Source organism: Pseudophryne corroboree, chromosome 9 (genome assembly GCF_028390025.1).
Source record: "Pseudophryne corroboree isolate aPseCor3 chromosome 9, aPseCor3.hap2, whole genome shotgun sequence".
NCBI classification, from domain to species: Eukaryota; Metazoa; Chordata; class Amphibia; order Anura; family Myobatrachidae; genus Pseudophryne; species Pseudophryne corroboree.
This window is the reverse complement of record NC_086452.1, coordinates 482,583,373-482,600,166: the sequence shown is the minus strand read 5'-3', so window position 1 is coordinate 482,600,166 and position 16,794 is coordinate 482,583,373. Positions and strand designations below refer to the sequence as shown.

Genomic DNA, 16,794 nt, shown 5'->3' with positions numbered 1-16,794 from the left:
GAGCAAACTGTAACTTGTGTAGTCTCACAATGAACAATACACACTGGTGGTAATTCAGACCTGATCGCAGCAGCAAATTTGTTAGCAGTTGGGCAAAACCATGTGCACTGCAGGTGGGGCAGATGTAACATGTGCAGAGAGAGTTAGATTTGGGTGGGTTATATTGTTTCTGTGCAGGGTAAATACTGGCTGCTTTATTTTTACACTGCAATTTAGATTTCACACCCCACCCAAATCTAACTCTCTCTGCACATGTTACATCTGCCCCCCCCCCCCCCCCTGCACTGCACATGGTTTTGCCCAACTGCTAACAAATTTGCTGCTGCGATCAGGTCTGAATTCCCCCCACCAGTGCAGTGCCGGCGGGGTTGTAGACATTCGCTCACTGTACTTTTCAGTTACTTTTATGAAAATCTCATCTGGAAATAATTGTCTCAAATTCAATTTGTCATCCAAGTCTTGCTACGTGTTGGGTGTGGTAAGCCACACCCTTGCATTCTGATTGGCTGATGTGACTACCCTTATTATACATATAAAGCAGTGAAAGTGCAGCAGCTGCTCAGACTTTTGGTTCTGGAATAGAAGGACAATGGCAGCTGCTGTGAGTGTGATATTGTATTTATTAATGTTCTTCTAATCTTCTCTGTGTCTGCTCCGTCCTCTCCGTCTCCCTCTTTTTCCAGCTGCATTCTCCATCCCATATATGAGAGTGCGGGAAGTGGGAGATTTTATATTTAGAGTTCTGTCCTGGGAGATGCCACACCCTGGAGAGTCTGCAGTGGGGTAATACTGTATGTGCTCCTACCCTGGAGAGTCTGCAGTGGGGTAATACTGTATGTGCTCCTACCCTGGAGAGTCTGCAGTGGGGTGATACTGTATGTGCTCCTACCCTGGAGAGTCTGCAGTGGGGTGATACTGTATGTGCTCCTACCCTGGAGAGTCTGCAGTGGGGTAATACTATATGTGCTCCTACCCTGGAGAGTCTGCAGTGGGGTGATACTGTATGTGCTCCTACCCTGGAGAGTCTGCAGTGGGGTGATACTGTATGTGCTCCTACCCTGGAGAGTCTGCAGTGGGGTGATACTGTATGTGCTCCTACCCTGGAGAGTCTGCAGTGGGGTAATACTATATGTGCTCCTACCCTGGAGAGTCTGCAGTGGGGTGATACTGTATGTGCTCCTACCCTGGAGAGTCTGCAGTGGGGTAATACTATATGTGCTCCTACCCTGGAGAGTCTGCAGTGGGGTAATACTGTATGTGCTCCTACCCTGGAGAGTCTGCAGTGGGGTAATACTGTATGTGCTCCTACCCTGGAGAGTCTGCAGTGGGGTAATATGCTGCGGATAGGAGACAGAGAGTCTGATATTTATACAATGTGACAGTCACAAGCCTTGTATTCAGCATGTTGCTTTCCTTGTAATTCAGCTGGCAGTGACTCAAGTCATGAAAGCCGTTGTTCCGTTATTAGATCAGACCGTGTGCTGTATAGATGTCTCTCTATACAGTACATATACATACATATACACACATATACACTGTACATATACATACACATACACTGTACATAAACATACATATACACATATATTATACCTATATACACATACACTGTACATATACACATATATTGTACATATACATACACACACATACTGTACATATACACATATATTATACCTATACACACATATACACATACACTGTACATATACATACACATACACTGTACATAAACATACATATACACATATATTATACCTATATACACATACACTGTACATATACACATATATTGTACATATACATACACACATACTGTACGTATACACATATATTGTACATATACACACATATACTGTACATATATACAGTACATATACATACATATACACATATACCATACAAATACTGTACATACTGTATATATACATATACACATATACTGTACATATATACTGTATCTATACATACATATACACATATAATGTACATACATACATATACTGTACATTATACACATATATTGTACATATACATACATAGACACATATAATGTACATATACATACTAGGGAGTCCAATCCCGGGATCGGGATCGGCAGGATCCTGGGATTTTGGCCCAAAAATTGTCGGGATTCACGGGATTAGGGTGCGCATGCGCACTATAGCACAGCACTGCCCGGCTTTCAGCGATGTATTTACAGCAGCCATGGACACACACACACTGACCACACTGGAGGTACTGTATTTGAAATGTAGCGCCAGCCGCCAGCCGCCAGCCAATCAGGGAAGCAGCAGCAGCTCCTGATTGGCTGCCGGACTGCCAGTACTGACTGGCTGGTAGCCAGGGTTACCTTTGAAATGCCGCCGGCGCGGTCAGTGTGTGTGTCCATGGCTTCTGCCCGCCTAAGAGTAAGTAATATTTATGTATCGCTTCCTACACCCACCCTCCCTTCCTGCTCCCTACACCCACCCTCCCGCTGCTCCCTACACCCAACCTCCCTTCCTGCTCCCTACACCCACCCTCCCTTCCTGCTCCCTACACCCACCCTCCCTTCCTGCTCCCTACACCCACCCTCCCGCTGCTCCCTACACCCACCCTCCCGCTGCTCCCTACACCCACCCTCCCTTCCTGCTCCCTACACCCACCCTCCCTTCCTGCTCCCTACACCCACCCTCCCTTCAAGCTCCCTACACCCACCCTCCCGCTGCTCCCTACACCCAACCTCCCTTCCTGCTCCCTACACCCACCCTCCCGCTGCTCCCTACACCCAACCTCCCTTCCTGCTCCCTACACCCACCCTCCCTTTCTGCTCCCTACACCCACCCTCCCTTCCTGCTCCCTACACCCACCCTCCCTTCCTGCTCCCTACACCCACCCTCCCGCTGCTCCCTACACCCAACCTCCCTTCCTGCTCCCTACACCCACCCTCCCTTTCTGCTCCCTACACCCACCTTCCCTTCCTGCTCCCTACACCCACCCTCCCTTCCTGCTCCCTACACCCACCCTCCCGCTGCTCCCTACACCCACCCTCCCTTCCTGCTCCCTACACCCACCCTCCCTTCCTGCTCCCTACACCCACCCTCCCGCTGCTCCCTACACCCACCCTCCCTTCCTGCTCCCTACACCCACCCTCCCTTTCTGCTCCCTACACCCACCCTCCCGCTGCTCCCTACACCCAACTTCCCTTCCTGCTCCTTACATGCTCCCTACACCCACCTCCCACTGCTCCCTACACCCAACCTCCCTTCCTGCTCCCTACACCCAACTTCCCTTCCTGCTCCTTACATGCTCCCTACACCCACCTCCCACTGCTCACTACACCCAACCTCCCTTCCTGCTCCCTACACCCACCCTCCCGCTGCTCCCTACACCCAACTTCCCTTCCTGCTCCTTACATGCTCCCTAGACCCACCTCCCGCTGCTCCCTACACCCACCTCCCGCTGCTCCCTAAACCCAACCTCCCTTCCTGCTCCTTACACCCAACTCCCACTGTTCCCTACACCCAACCTCCCTTCCTGCTCCTTACATGCTCCCTACACCCACTATCCAGCTGCTCCCTACACCCACCTCCCGCTGCTCCCTACACCCACCCTCCCTTCCTGCTCCCTACACCCACCCTCCCGCTGCTCCCTACACCCAACTTCCCTTCCTGCTCCTTACATGCTCCCTACACCCACCTCCCACAGCTCCCTACACCCAACCTCCCTTCCTGCTCCCTACACCCAACTTCCCTTCCTGCTCCTTACATGCTCCCTACACCCACCTCCCACTGCTCACTACACCCAACCTCCCTTCCTGCTCCCTACACCCACCCTCCCGCTGCTCCCTACACCCAACTTCCCTTCCTGCTCCTTACATGCTCCCTACACCCACTATCCAGCTGCTCCCTACACCCACTTCCCGCTGCTCCCTACACACAACCTCCCTTCCTGCTCCCTACACCCACCCTCCCGCTGCTCCCTACACCCAACTTCCCTTTCTGCTCCTTACATGCTCCCTACACCCAGCTCCCACTGCTCCCTACACCCACCCTCCCACTGCTCCCTACACCCACCCTCCCTTCCTGCTCCCTACACCCACCCTCCCGCAGCTCCCTACACCCACTTTCCCACTGCTCCCTACACCGACCCCCCCCGCTGCTCCCTACACCCAACCTCCCGCTGCTCCCTACACCCATCCTCCCGCTGCTCCCTACACCCATCCTCCCGCTGCTCCCTACACCCACCTTCCGCTGCTCCCTACACCCACCCTCTCATGCTGCTCCCTACACCCATCCTCCCGCTGCTCCCTACACCCATCCTCCCGCTGCTCCCTACACCCACCTTCCGCTGCTCCCTACACCCACCCTCTCCTGCTGCTCCCTACACCCACTCTCCCGCTGCTCTCTACACCCACCCTCCCGCTGCTCCCTACACCCACTCTCCCGCTGCTCCCTACACCCACTCTCCCGCTGCTCCCTACACCCACTCTCCCGCTGCTCCCTACACCCACTCTCCCGCTGCTCCCTACACCCACTCTCCCGCTGCTCCCTACACCCACCCTCATGCTGCTCCCTACACCCACCCTCCCGCTGCTCCCTACACCCACTCTCCCGCTGCTCCCTACACCCACCCTCCCGCTGCTCACTACACCCAACCTCCCTTCCTGCTCCCTACACCCACCCTCCCGCTGCTCCCTACACCCTCTCTCCCGCTGCTCCCTACACCCACTCTCCCGCTGCTCCCTACACCCACTCTCCCGCTGCTCCCTACACCCACCCTCATGCTGCTCCCTACACCCACTCTCCCGCTGCTCCCTACACCCACCCTCCCGCTGCTCCCTACACCCACTCTCCCGCTGCTCCCTACACCCACTCTCCCGCTGCTCCCTACACCCACCCTCGCGCTGCTCACTACACCCACCTCCCACTGCTCCCTACACCCAACTTCCCTTCCTGCTCCTTACATGCTCCCTAAACCCAACCTCCCTTCCTGCTCCTTACAAGCTCCCTACACCCACCTCCCACTGCTCCCTACACCCACCTCCCACTGCTCCCTACGCCCACTCTCCCGCTGCTCCCTACACCCACCCTCCCTTCCTGCTCCCTACACTCACCCTCCCGCTGCTCCCTACACCCAACCTCCCTTCCTGCTCCCTACACCCACCCTCCCGCTGCTCCCTACACCCACCCTCCCTTCCTGCTCCCTACACCCACCCTCCCGCTGCTCCCTACACCCACCCTCCCTTCCTGCTCCCTACACCCACCCTCCCTTCCTGCTCCCTACAACCACCCTCCCGCTGCTCCCTACACCCAACTTCCCTTCCTGCTCCTTACATGCTCCCTACACCCACCTCCCACTGCTCCCTACACCCAACCTCCCTTCCTGCTCCCTACACCGAACTTCCCTTCCTGCTCCTTACATGCTCCCTACACCCACCTCCCACTGCTCACTACACCCAACCTCCCTTCCTGCTCCCTACACCCACCCTCCCGCTGCTCCCTACACCCAACTTCCCTTCCTGCTCCTTACATGCTCCCTAGACCCACCTCCCGCTGCTCCCTACACCCACCTCCCGCTGCTCCCTAAACCCAACCTCCCTTCCTGCTCCTTACACCCAACTCCCACTGTTCCCTACACCCAACCTCCCTTCCTGCTCCTTACATGCTCCCTACACCCACTATCCAGCTGCTCCCTACACCCACCTCCCGCTGCTCCCTACACCCACCCTCCCTTCCTGCTCCCTACACCCACCCTCCCGCTGCTCCCTACACCCAACTTCCCTTCCTACTCCTTACATGCTCCCTACACCCACTTCCCGCTGCTCCCTACACACAACCTCCCTTCCTGCTCCCTACACCCACCCTCCCGCTGCTCCCTACACCCAACTTCCCTTTCTGCTCCTTACATGCTCCCTACACCAACCTCCCGCTGCTCCCTACACCCACCCTCCCTTCCTGCTCCCTACACCCACCCTCCCGCAGCTCCCTACACCCACTTTCCCACTGCTCCCTACACCGACCCCCCCGCTGCTCCCTACACACACCCTCCCGCTGCTCTCTACACCCACCCTCCTGCTGCTCTCTACACCCAACCACACATACTGTACATATACATACACACATACTGTACATATACATACACACATACTGTACATATACATACACACATACTGTACATATACATACACACATACTGTACATATACATACACACATACTGTACATAACATACATACATATACTGTACATATAGCCAGAGTAACACCCCCTACCAATATCTCTATCACTGCTCTCCTTTACACCCCATATCCAAGCTCTGGGGCAATCCTGTCGGTTCCAGCTACGCAGCATTGCTCGCATCAGGTGATTTCTCTCCCAGAGTGCAACTAAACTCATCATCCACTCACTGGTCATCTCACGTCTCGACTACTGCAATGTTCTCCTCACTGGTCTCACTTGCTCCCATCTCGCTCCCCTCCAATCTGTCCTAAACTCTGCAGCTACACTCATCTTCCTCTCCCGCCGCTCCACATCTGCCACTCCCCTTCCTCAATACCTGCACTGGCTCTCATCTCGCTCCCCTCCAATCTGTCCTCAGCTACACTCATCTTCCTCTCCAGCCGCTCCACATCTGCCACTCCCCTCCCTCAATACCTGCACTGGCTCTCATCTCGCTCCACTCCAATCTGTCCTCAGCTCCACTCATCTTCCTCTCCCACCGCTCCACATCTGCCACTCCCCTTCCTCAATACCTGCACTGGCTCTCATCTCGCTCCCCTCCAATCTGTCCTCATCTCCGCAGCTACACTCATCTTCCTCTCCCGCCGCTCCACATCTGCCACTCCCCTTCCTCAATACCTGCACTGGCTCTCATCTCGCTCCCCTCCAATCTGTCCTCAGCTCCGCAGCTACACTCATCTTCCTCTCCAGCCGCTCCACATCTGCCACTCCCCTTCCCCAATACCTGCACTGGCTCTCATCTCGCTCCCCTCCAATCTGTCCTCAGCTCCGCAGCTACACTCATCTTCCTCTCCCACCGCTCCACATCTGCCACTCCCCTTCCCTAATACCTGCACTGGTTCTCATCTCGCTCCCCTCCAATCTGTCCTCATCTCCGCAGCTACACTCATCTTCCTCTCCCACCGCTCCACATCTGCCACTCCCCTTCCCTAATACCTGCACTGGTTCTCATCTCGCTCCCCTCCAATCTGTCCTCAGCTCCGCAGCTACACTCATCTTCCTCTCCAGCCGCTCCACATCTGCCACTCCCCTTCCCCAATACCTGCACTGGCTCTCATCTCGCTCCCCTCCAATCTGTCCTCAGCTACACTCATCTTCCTCTCCAGCCGCTCTACATCTGCCACTCCCCTTCCTCAATACCTGCACTGGCTCTCATCTCGCTCCCCTCCAATCTGTCCTCAGCTCCGCAGCTACACTCATCTTCCTCTCCAGCCGCTCCACATCTGCCACTCCCCTTCCTCAATACCTGCACTGGCTCTCATCTCGCTCCCCTCCAATCTGTCCTCAGCTACTCATCTTCCTCTCCCGCTGCTCCACATCTGCCACTCCCCTTCCCCAATACCTGCACTGGCTCTCATCTCGCTCCCCTCCAATCTGTCCTCAGCTACACTCATCTTCCTCTCCAGCCGCTCTACATCTGCCACTCCCCTTCCTCAATACCTGCACTGGCTCTCATCTCGCTCCCCTCCAATCTGTCCTCAGCTACTCATCTTCCTCTCCCGCTGCTCCACATCTGCCACTCCCCTTCCCCAATACCTGCACTGGCTCTCATCTCGCTCCCCTCCAATCTGTCCTCAGCTCCGCAGCTACTCATCTTCCTCTCCCACCGCTCCACATCTGCCACTCCCCTTCCCCAATACCTGCACTGGCTCTCATCTCGCTCCCCTCCAATCTGTCCTCAGCTCCACTCATCTTCCTCTCCAGCCGCTCCACATCTGCCACTCCCCTTCCCCAATACCTGCACTGGCTCTCATCTCGCTCCCCTCCAATCTGTCCTCAGCTCCGCAGCTACACTCATCTTCCTCTCCAGCCGCTCCACATCTGCCACTCCCCTTCCCCAATACCTGCACTGGCTCTCATCTCGCTCCCCTCCAATCTGTCCTCAACTCCGCAGCTACACTCATCTTCCTCTCCCACCGCTCCACATCTGCCACTCCCCTTCCTCAATACCTGCACTGGCTCTCATCTCGCTCCCCTCCAATCTGTCCTCAGCTCCGCAGCTACACTCATCTTCCTCTCCAGCCGCTCCACATCTGCCACTCCCCTTCCCCAATACCTGCACTGGCTCTCATCTCGCTCCCCTCCAATCTGTCCTCAGCTCCGCAGCTACACTCATCTTCCTCTCCCACCGCTCCACATCTGCCACTCCCCTTCCCTAATACCTGCACTGGTTCTCATCTCGCTCCCCTCCAATCTGTCCTCAGCTCCGCAGCTACACTCATCTTCCTCTCCCACCGCTCCACATCTGCCACTCCCCTTCCCCAATACCTGCACTGGCTCTCATCTCGCTCCCCTCCAATCTGTCCTCAGCTCCGCAGCTACACTCATCTTCCTCTCCAGCCGCTCCACATCTGCCACTCCCCTTCCCCAATACCTGCACTGGCTCTCATCTCGCTCCCCTCCAATCTGTCCTCAGCTCCGCAGCTACACTCATCTTCCTCTCCAGCCGCTCCACATCTGCCACTCCCCTTCCTCAATACCTGCACTGGCTCTCATCTCGCTCCCCTCCAATCTGTCCTCAGCTCCGCAGCTACTCTCATCTTCCTCTCCAGCCGCTCCACATCTGCCACTCCCCTTCCTCAATACCTGCACTGGCTCTCATCTCGCTCCCCTCCAATCTGTCCTCAGCTCCGCAGCTACACTCATCTTCCTCTCCAGCCGCTCCACATCTGCCACTCCCCTTCCCCAATACCTGCACTGGCTCTCATCTCGCTCCCCTCCAATCTGTCCTCAGCTCCGCAGCTACACTCACCTTCCTCTCCCACCGCTCCACATCTGCCACTCCCCTTCCTCAATACCTGCACTGGCTCTCATCTCGCTCCCCTCCAATCTGTCCTCAGCTCCGCAGCTACACTCATCTTCCTCTCCAGCCGCTCCACATCTGCCACTCCCCTTCCTCAATACCTGCACTGGCTCTCATCTCGCTCCCCTCCAATCTGTCCTCAGCTCCGCAGCTACACTCATCTTCCTCTCCCACCGCTCCACATCTGCCACTCCCCTTCCTCAAAACCTGCACTGGCTCTCATCTCGCTCCCCTCCAATCTGTCCTCAGCTCCGCAGCTACACTCATCTTCCTCTCCAGCCGCTCCACATCTGCCACTCCCCTTCCCCAATACCTGCACTGGCTCTCATCTCGCTCCCCTCCAATCTGTCCTCAACTCCGCAGCTACACTCATCTTCCTCTCCCACCGCTCCACATCTGCCACTCCCCTTCCTCAAAACCTGCACTGGCTCTCATCTCGCTCCCCTCCAATCTGTCCTCAGCTCCGCAGCTACACTCATCTTCCTCTCCAGCCGCTCCACATCTGCCACTCCCCTTCCTCAATACCTGCACTGGCTCTCATCTCGCTCCCCTCCAATCTGTCCTCAGCTCCGCAGCTACACTCATCTTCCTCTCCAGCCGCTCCACATCTGCCACTCCCCTTCCTCAATACCTGCACTGGCTCTCATCTCGCTCCCCTCCAATCTGTCCTCAGCTCCACTCATCTTCCTCTCCAGCCGCTCCACATCTGCCACTCCCCTTCCTCAATACCTGCACTGGCTCTCATCTCGCTCCCCTCCAATCTGTCCTCAGCTCCGCAGCTACTCATCTTCCTCTCCCACCGCTCCACATCTGCCACTCCCCTTCCCCAATACCTGCACTGGCTCTCATCTCGCTCCCCTCCAATCTGTCCTCAACTCCACAGCTACTCATCTTCCTCTCCAGCCGCTCCACATCTGCCACTCCCCTTCCCCAATACCTGCACTGGCTCTCATCTCGCTCCCCTCCAATCTGTCCTCAGCTCCGTAGCTACATTCATCTTCCTCTCCAGCCGCTCCACATCTGCCACTCCCCTTCCTCAATACCTGCACTGGCTCTCATCTCGCTCCCCTCCAATCTGTCCTCAGCTCCGCAGCTACTCATCTTCCTCTCCAGCCGCTCCACATCTGCCACTCCCCTCCCTCAATACCTGCACTGGCTCTCATCTCGCTCCCCTCCAATCTGTCCTCAGCTCCGCAGCTACACTCATCTTCCTCTCCCACCGCTCCACATCTGCCACTCCCCTTCCTCAATACCTGCACTGGCTCTCATCTCGCTCCCCTCCAATCTGTCCTCAGCTCCGCAGCTACACTCATCTTCCTCTCCAGCCGCTCCACATCTGCCACTCCCCTTCCCCAATACCTGCACTGGCTCTCATCTCGCTCCCCTCCAATCTGTCCTCAGCTCCGCAGCTACACTCATCTTCCTCTCCAGCCGCTCCACATCTGCCACTCCCCTTCCTCAATACCTGCACTGGCTCTCATCTCGCTCCCCTCCAATCTGTCCTCAGCTCCGCAGCTACACTCATCTTCCTCTCCAGCCGCTCCACATCTGCCACTCCCCTTCCTCAATACCTGCACTGGCTCTCATCTCGCTCCCCTCCAATCTGTCCTCAGCTCCGCAGCTACACTCATCTTCCTCTCCCACCGCTCCACATCTGCCACTCCCCTTCCTCAAAACCTGCACTGGCTCTCATCTCGCTCCCCTCCAATCTGTCCTCAGCTCCGCAGCTACACTCATCTTCCTCTCCAGCCGCTCCACATCTGCCACTCCCCTTCCCCAATACCTGCACTGGCTCTCATCTCGCTCCCCTCCAATCTGTCCTCAGCTCTGCAGCTACACTCATCTTCCTCTCCAGCCGCTCCACATCTGTCACTCCCCTTCCTCAATACCTGCACTGGCTCTCATCTCGCTCCCCTCCAATCTGTCCTCAGCTCCGCAGCTACACTCATCTTCCTCTCCAGCCGCTCCACATCTGTCACTCCCCTTCCTCAATACCTGCACTGGCTCTCATCTCGCTCCCCTCCAATCTGTCCTCAGCTCCGCAGCTACACTCATCTTCCTCTCCCACCGCTCCACATCTGCCACTCCCCTTCCTCAATACCTGCACTGGCCCTCATCTCGCTCCCCTCCAATCTGTCCTCAGCTACGCAGCTACACTCATCTTCCTCTCCAGCCGCTCCACATCTGCCACTCCCCTTCCCCAATACCTGCACTGGCTCTCATCTCGCTCCCCTCCAATCTGTCCTCAACTCCGCAGCTACACTCATCTTCCTCTCCAGCCACTCCCCTTCCCCAATACCTGCACTGGCTCTCATCTCGCTCCCCTCCAATCTGTCCTCAGCTCCGCAGCTACACTCATCTTCCTCTCCAGCCGCTCCACATCTGCCACTCCCCTTCCTCAAAACCTGCTCTGGCTCTCATCTCGCTCCCCTCCAATCTGTCCTCAGCTCCGCAGCTACACTCATCTTCCTCTCCAGCCGCTCCACATCTGCCACTCCCCTTCCTCAATACCTGCACTGGCTCTCATCTCGCTCCCCTCCAATCTGTCCTCAGCTCCGCAGCTACACTCATCTTCCTCTCCTGCCGCTCCACATCTGCCACTCCCCTTCCTCAATACCTGCACTGGCTCTCATCTCGCTCCCCTCCAATCTGTCCTCAGCTCCGCAGCTACACTCATCTTCCTCTCCCACCGCTCCACATCTGCCACTCCCCTTCCTCAATACCTGCACTGGCTCTCATCTCGCTCCCCTCCAATCTGTCCTCAACTCCGCAGCTACACTCATCTTCCTCTCCAGCCGCTCCACATCTGCCACTCCCCTTCCTCAATACCTGCACTGGCTCTCATCTCGCTCCCCTCCAATCTGTCCTCAACTCCGCAGCTACACTCATCTTCCTCTCCAGCCGCTCCACATCTGTCACTCCCCTTCCTCAATACCTGCACTGGCTCTCATCTCGCTCCCCTCCAATCTGTCCTCAGCTCTGCAGCTACACTCATCTTCCTCTCCCACCGCTCCACATCTGCCACTCCCCTTCCTCAATACCTGCACTGGCTCTCATCTCGCTCCCCTCCAATCTGTCCTCAGCTCCGCAGCTACACTCATCTTCCTCTCCAGCCGCTCCACATCTGCCACTCCCCTTCCCCAATACCTGCACTGGCTCTCATCTCGCTCCCCTCCAATCTGTCCTGAACTCTGCAGCTACACTCATCTTCCTCTCCAGCCGCTCCACATCTGCCACTCCCCTTCCTCAATACCTGCACTGGCTCACATCTCGCTCCCCTCCAATCTGTCCTCAGCTCCGCAGCTACACTCATCTTCCTCTCCAGCCGCTCCACATCTGCCACTCCCCTTCCCCAATACCTGCACTGGCTCTCATCTCGCTCCCCTCCAATCTGTCCTCAGCTCCGCAGCTACACTCATCTTCCTCTCCAGCCGCTCCACATCTGCCACTCCCCTTCCCCAATACCTGCACTGGCTCTCATCTCGCTCCCCTCCAATCTGTCCTAAACTCTGCAGCTACACTCATCTTCCTCTCCAGCCGCTCCACATCTGCCACTCCCCTTCCTCAATACCTGCACTGGCTCTCATCTCGCTCCCCTCCAATCTGTCCTGAACTCTGCAGCTACACTCATCTTCCTCTCCAGCCGCTCCACATCTGCCACTCCCCTTCCCCAATACCTGCACTGGCTCTCATCTCGCTCCCCTCCAATCTGTCCTCAGCTACACTCATCTTCCTCTCCAGCCGCTCCACATCTGCCACTCCCCTTCCTCAATACCTGCACTGGCTCTCATCTCGCTCCCCTCCAATCTGTCCTCAACTCCGCAGCTACACTCATCTTCCTCTCCAGCCGCTCCACATCTGCCACTCCCCTTCCTCAATACCTGCACTGGCTCTCATCTCGCTCCCCTCCAATCTGTCCTCAGCTCCGCAGCTACACTCATCTTCCTCTCCCACCGCTCCACATCTGCCACTCCCCTTCCCCAATACCTGCACTGGCTCTCATCTCGCTCCCCTCCAATCTGTCCTCAGCTACACTCATCTTCCTCTCCAGCCGCTCCACATCTGCCACTCCCCTTCCTCAATACCTGCACTGGCTCACATCTCGCTCCCCTCCAATCTGTCCTCAGCTCCGCAGCTACACTCATCTTCCTCTCCAGCCGCTCCACATCTGCCACTCCCCTTCCTCAATACCTGCACTGGCTCACATCTCGCTCCCCTCCAATCTGTCCTCAGCTCCGCAGCTACACTCATCTTCCTCTCCAGCCGCTCCACATCTGCCACTCCCCTTCCCCAATACCTGCACTGGCTCTCATCTCGCTCCCCTCCAATCTGTCCTAAACTCTGCAGCTACACTCATCTTCCTCTCCAGCCGCTCCACATCTGCCACTCCCCTTCCTCAATACCTGCACTGGCTCTCATCTCGCTCCCCTCCAATCTGTCCTGAACTCTGCAGCTACACTCATCTTCCTCTCCAGCCGCTCCACATCTGCCACTCCCCTTCCCCAATACCTGCACTGGCTCTCATCTCGCTCCCCTCCAATCTGTCCTCAGCTACACTCATCTTCCTCTCCAGCCGCTCCACATCTGCCACTCCCCTTCCTCAATACCTGCACTGGCTCTCATCTCGCTCCCCTCCAATCTGTCCTCAACTCCGCAGCTACACTCATCTTCCTCTCCAGCCGCTCCACATCTGCCACTCCCCTTCCTCAATACCTGCACTGGCTCTCATCTCGCTCCCCTCCAATCTGTCCTCAGCTCCGCAGCTACACTCATCTTCCTCTCCCACCGCTCCACATCTGCCACTCCCCTTCCCCAATACCTGCACTGGCTCTCATCTCGCTCCCCTCCAATCTGTCCTCAGCTCCGCAGCTACACTCATCTTCCTCTCCCGCCGCTCCACATCTGCCACTCCCCTTCCCCAATACCTGCACTGGCTCTCATCTCGCTCCCCTCCAATCTGTCCTCAGCTCCGCAGCTACACTCATCTTCCTCTCCCACCGCTCCACATCTGCCACTCCCCTTCCTCAATACCTGCACTGGCTCTCATCTCGCTCCCCTCCAATCTGTCCTCAGCTCCGCAGCTACACTCATCTTCCTCTCCAGCCGCTCCACATCTGCCACTCCCCTTCCCCAATACCTGCACTTGCTCTCATCTCGCTCCCCTCCAATCTGTCCTCAGCTCCGCAGCTACACTCATCTTCCTCTCCCACCGCTCCACATCTGCCACTCCCCTTCCCCAATACCTGCACTTGCTCTCATCTCGCTCCCCTCCAATCTGTCCTCAGCTCCGCAGCTACACTCATCTTCCTCTCCCACCGCTCCACATCTGCCACTCCCCTTCCTCAATACCTGCACTGGCTCTCATCTCGCTCCCCTCCAATCTGTCCTCAGCTCCGCAGCTACACTCATCTTCCTCTCCAGCCGCTCCACATCTGCCACTCCCCTTCCTCAATACCTGCACTGGCTCTCATCTCGCTCCCCTCCAATCTGTCCTCAGCTCCGCAGCTACACTCATCTTCCTCTCCAGCCGCTCCACATCTGCCACTCCCCTTCCTCAATACCTGCACTGGCTCTCATCTCGCTCCCCTCCAATCTGTCCTCAGCTACACTCATCTTCCTCTCCAGCCGCTCCACATCTGCCACTCCCCTTCCCCAATACCTGCACTGGCTCTCATCTCGCTCCCCTCCAATCTGTCCTCAGCTCCGCAGCTACACTCATCTTCCTCTCCCACCGCTCCACATCTGCCACTCCCCTTCCTCAATACCTGCACTGGCTCTCATCTCGCTCCCCTCCAATCTGTCCTCAGCTCCGCAGCTACTCATCTTCCTCTCCAGCCGCTCCACATCTGCCACTCCCCTTCCCCAATACCTGCACTGGCTCTCATCTCGCTCCCCTCCAATCTGCCCTCAGCTCCGCAGCTACACTCATCTTCCTCTCCCGCCGCTCTACATCTGCCACTCCCCTTCCTCAATACCTGCACTGGCTCTCATCTCGCTCCCCTCCAAGCTGTCCTCAGCTCTGCAGCTACACTCATCTTCCTCTCCAGCCGCTCCACATCTGCCACTCCCCTTCCCCAATACCTGCACTGGCTCTCATCTCGCTCCCCTCCAATCTGTCCTCAGCTCTGCAGCTACACTCATCTTCCTCTCCAGCCGCTCCACATCTGCCACTCCCCTTCCCCAATACCTGCACTGGCTCTCATCTCGCTCCCCTCCAATCTGCCCTCAGCTCCGCAGCTACACTCATCTTCCTCTCCCGCCGCTCTACATCTGCCACTCCCCTTCCTCAATACCTGCACTGGCTCTCATCTCGCTCCCCTCCAAGCTGTCCTCAGCTCCGCAGCTACACTCATCTTCCTCTCCAGCCGCTCCACATCTGCCACTCCCCTTCCCCAATACCTGCACTGGCTCTCATCTCGCTCCCCTCCAATCTGTCCTCAGCTCTGCAGCTACACTCATCTTCCTCTCCAGCCGCTCCACATCTGCCACTCCCCTTCCTCAATACCTGCACTGGCTCTCATCTCGCTCCCCTCCAATCTGTCCTCAGCTCTGCAGCTACACTCATCTTCCTCTCCAGCCGCTCCACATCTGCCACTCCCCTTCCCCAATACCTGCACTGGCTCTCATCTCGCTCCCCTCCAATCTGTCCTCAGCTCTGCAGCTACACTCATCTTCCTCTCCAGCCGCTCCACATCTGCCACTCCCCTTCCTCAATACCTGCACTGGCTCTCATCTCGCTCCCCTCCAATCTGTCCTCAGCTCCGCAGCTACACTCATCTTCCTCTCCAGCCGCTCCACATCTGCCACTCCCCTTCCTCAATACCTGCACTGGCTCTCATCTCGCTCCCCTCCAATCTGTCCTCAGCTCCGCAGCTACACTCATCTTCCTCTCCAGCCGCTCCACATCTGCCACTCCCCTTCCTCAATACCTGCACTGGCTCTCATCTCGCTCCCCTCCAATCTGTCCTCAGCTACACTCATCTTCCTCTCCAGCCGCTCCACATCTGCCACTCCCCTTCCTCAATACCTGCACTGGCTCTCATCTCGCTCCCCTCCAATCTGTCCTCAGCTCTGCAGCTACACTCATCTTCCTCTCCAGCCGCTCCACATCTGCCACTCCCCTTCCTCAATACCTGCACTGGCTCTCATCTCGCTCCCCTCCAATCTGTCCTCAGCTCCGCAGCTACACTCATCTTCCTCTCCAGCCGCTCCACATCTGCCACTCCCCTTCCTCAATACCTGCACTGGCTCTCATCTCGCTCCCCTCCAATCTGTCCTCAGCTACACTCATCTTCCTCTCCAGCCGCTCCACATCTGCCACTCCCCTTCCTCAATACCTGCACTGGCCCTCATCTCGCTCCCCTCCAATCTGTCCTCAGCTCCGCAGCTACACTCATCTTCCTCTCCAGCCGCTCCACATCTGCCACTCCCCTTCCTCAATACCTGCACTGGCTCTCATCTCGCTCCCCTCCAATCTGTCCTCAGCTCCGCAGCTACACTCATCTTCCTCTCCAGCCGCTCCACATCTGCCACTCCCCTTCCCCAATACCTGCACTGGCTCTCATCTCGCTCCCCTCCAATCTGTCCTCAGCTCCGCAGCTACACTCATCTTCCTCTCCTGCCGCTCCACATCTGCCACTCCCCTTCCTCAATACCTGCACTGGCCCTCATCTCGCTCCCCTCCAATCTGTCCTGAACTCTGCAGCTACACTCATCTTCCTCTCCCACCGCTCCACATCTGCCACTCCCCTTCCCCAATACCTGCACT

General features: G+C 57.0%; 1 protein-coding gene across 1 annotated transcript in view; it reads left to right on the top strand.

Moving 5' to 3' along the window:
* The first annotated feature begins 519 nt into the window (after positions 1–519).
* Positions 520–16,794, top strand: part of LOC134958700 (galectin-1-like) — a 51,967-nt gene continuing 35,692 nt past the window's right edge. Inside the window, exon 1 of the mRNA XM_063941454.1 lies at positions 520–601. Coding sequence (XP_063797524.1) covers positions 590–601 — 12 coding nt within the window. The 5' untranslated portion in view covers positions 520–589. The remainder of the gene's footprint in view (positions 602–16,794) is intronic.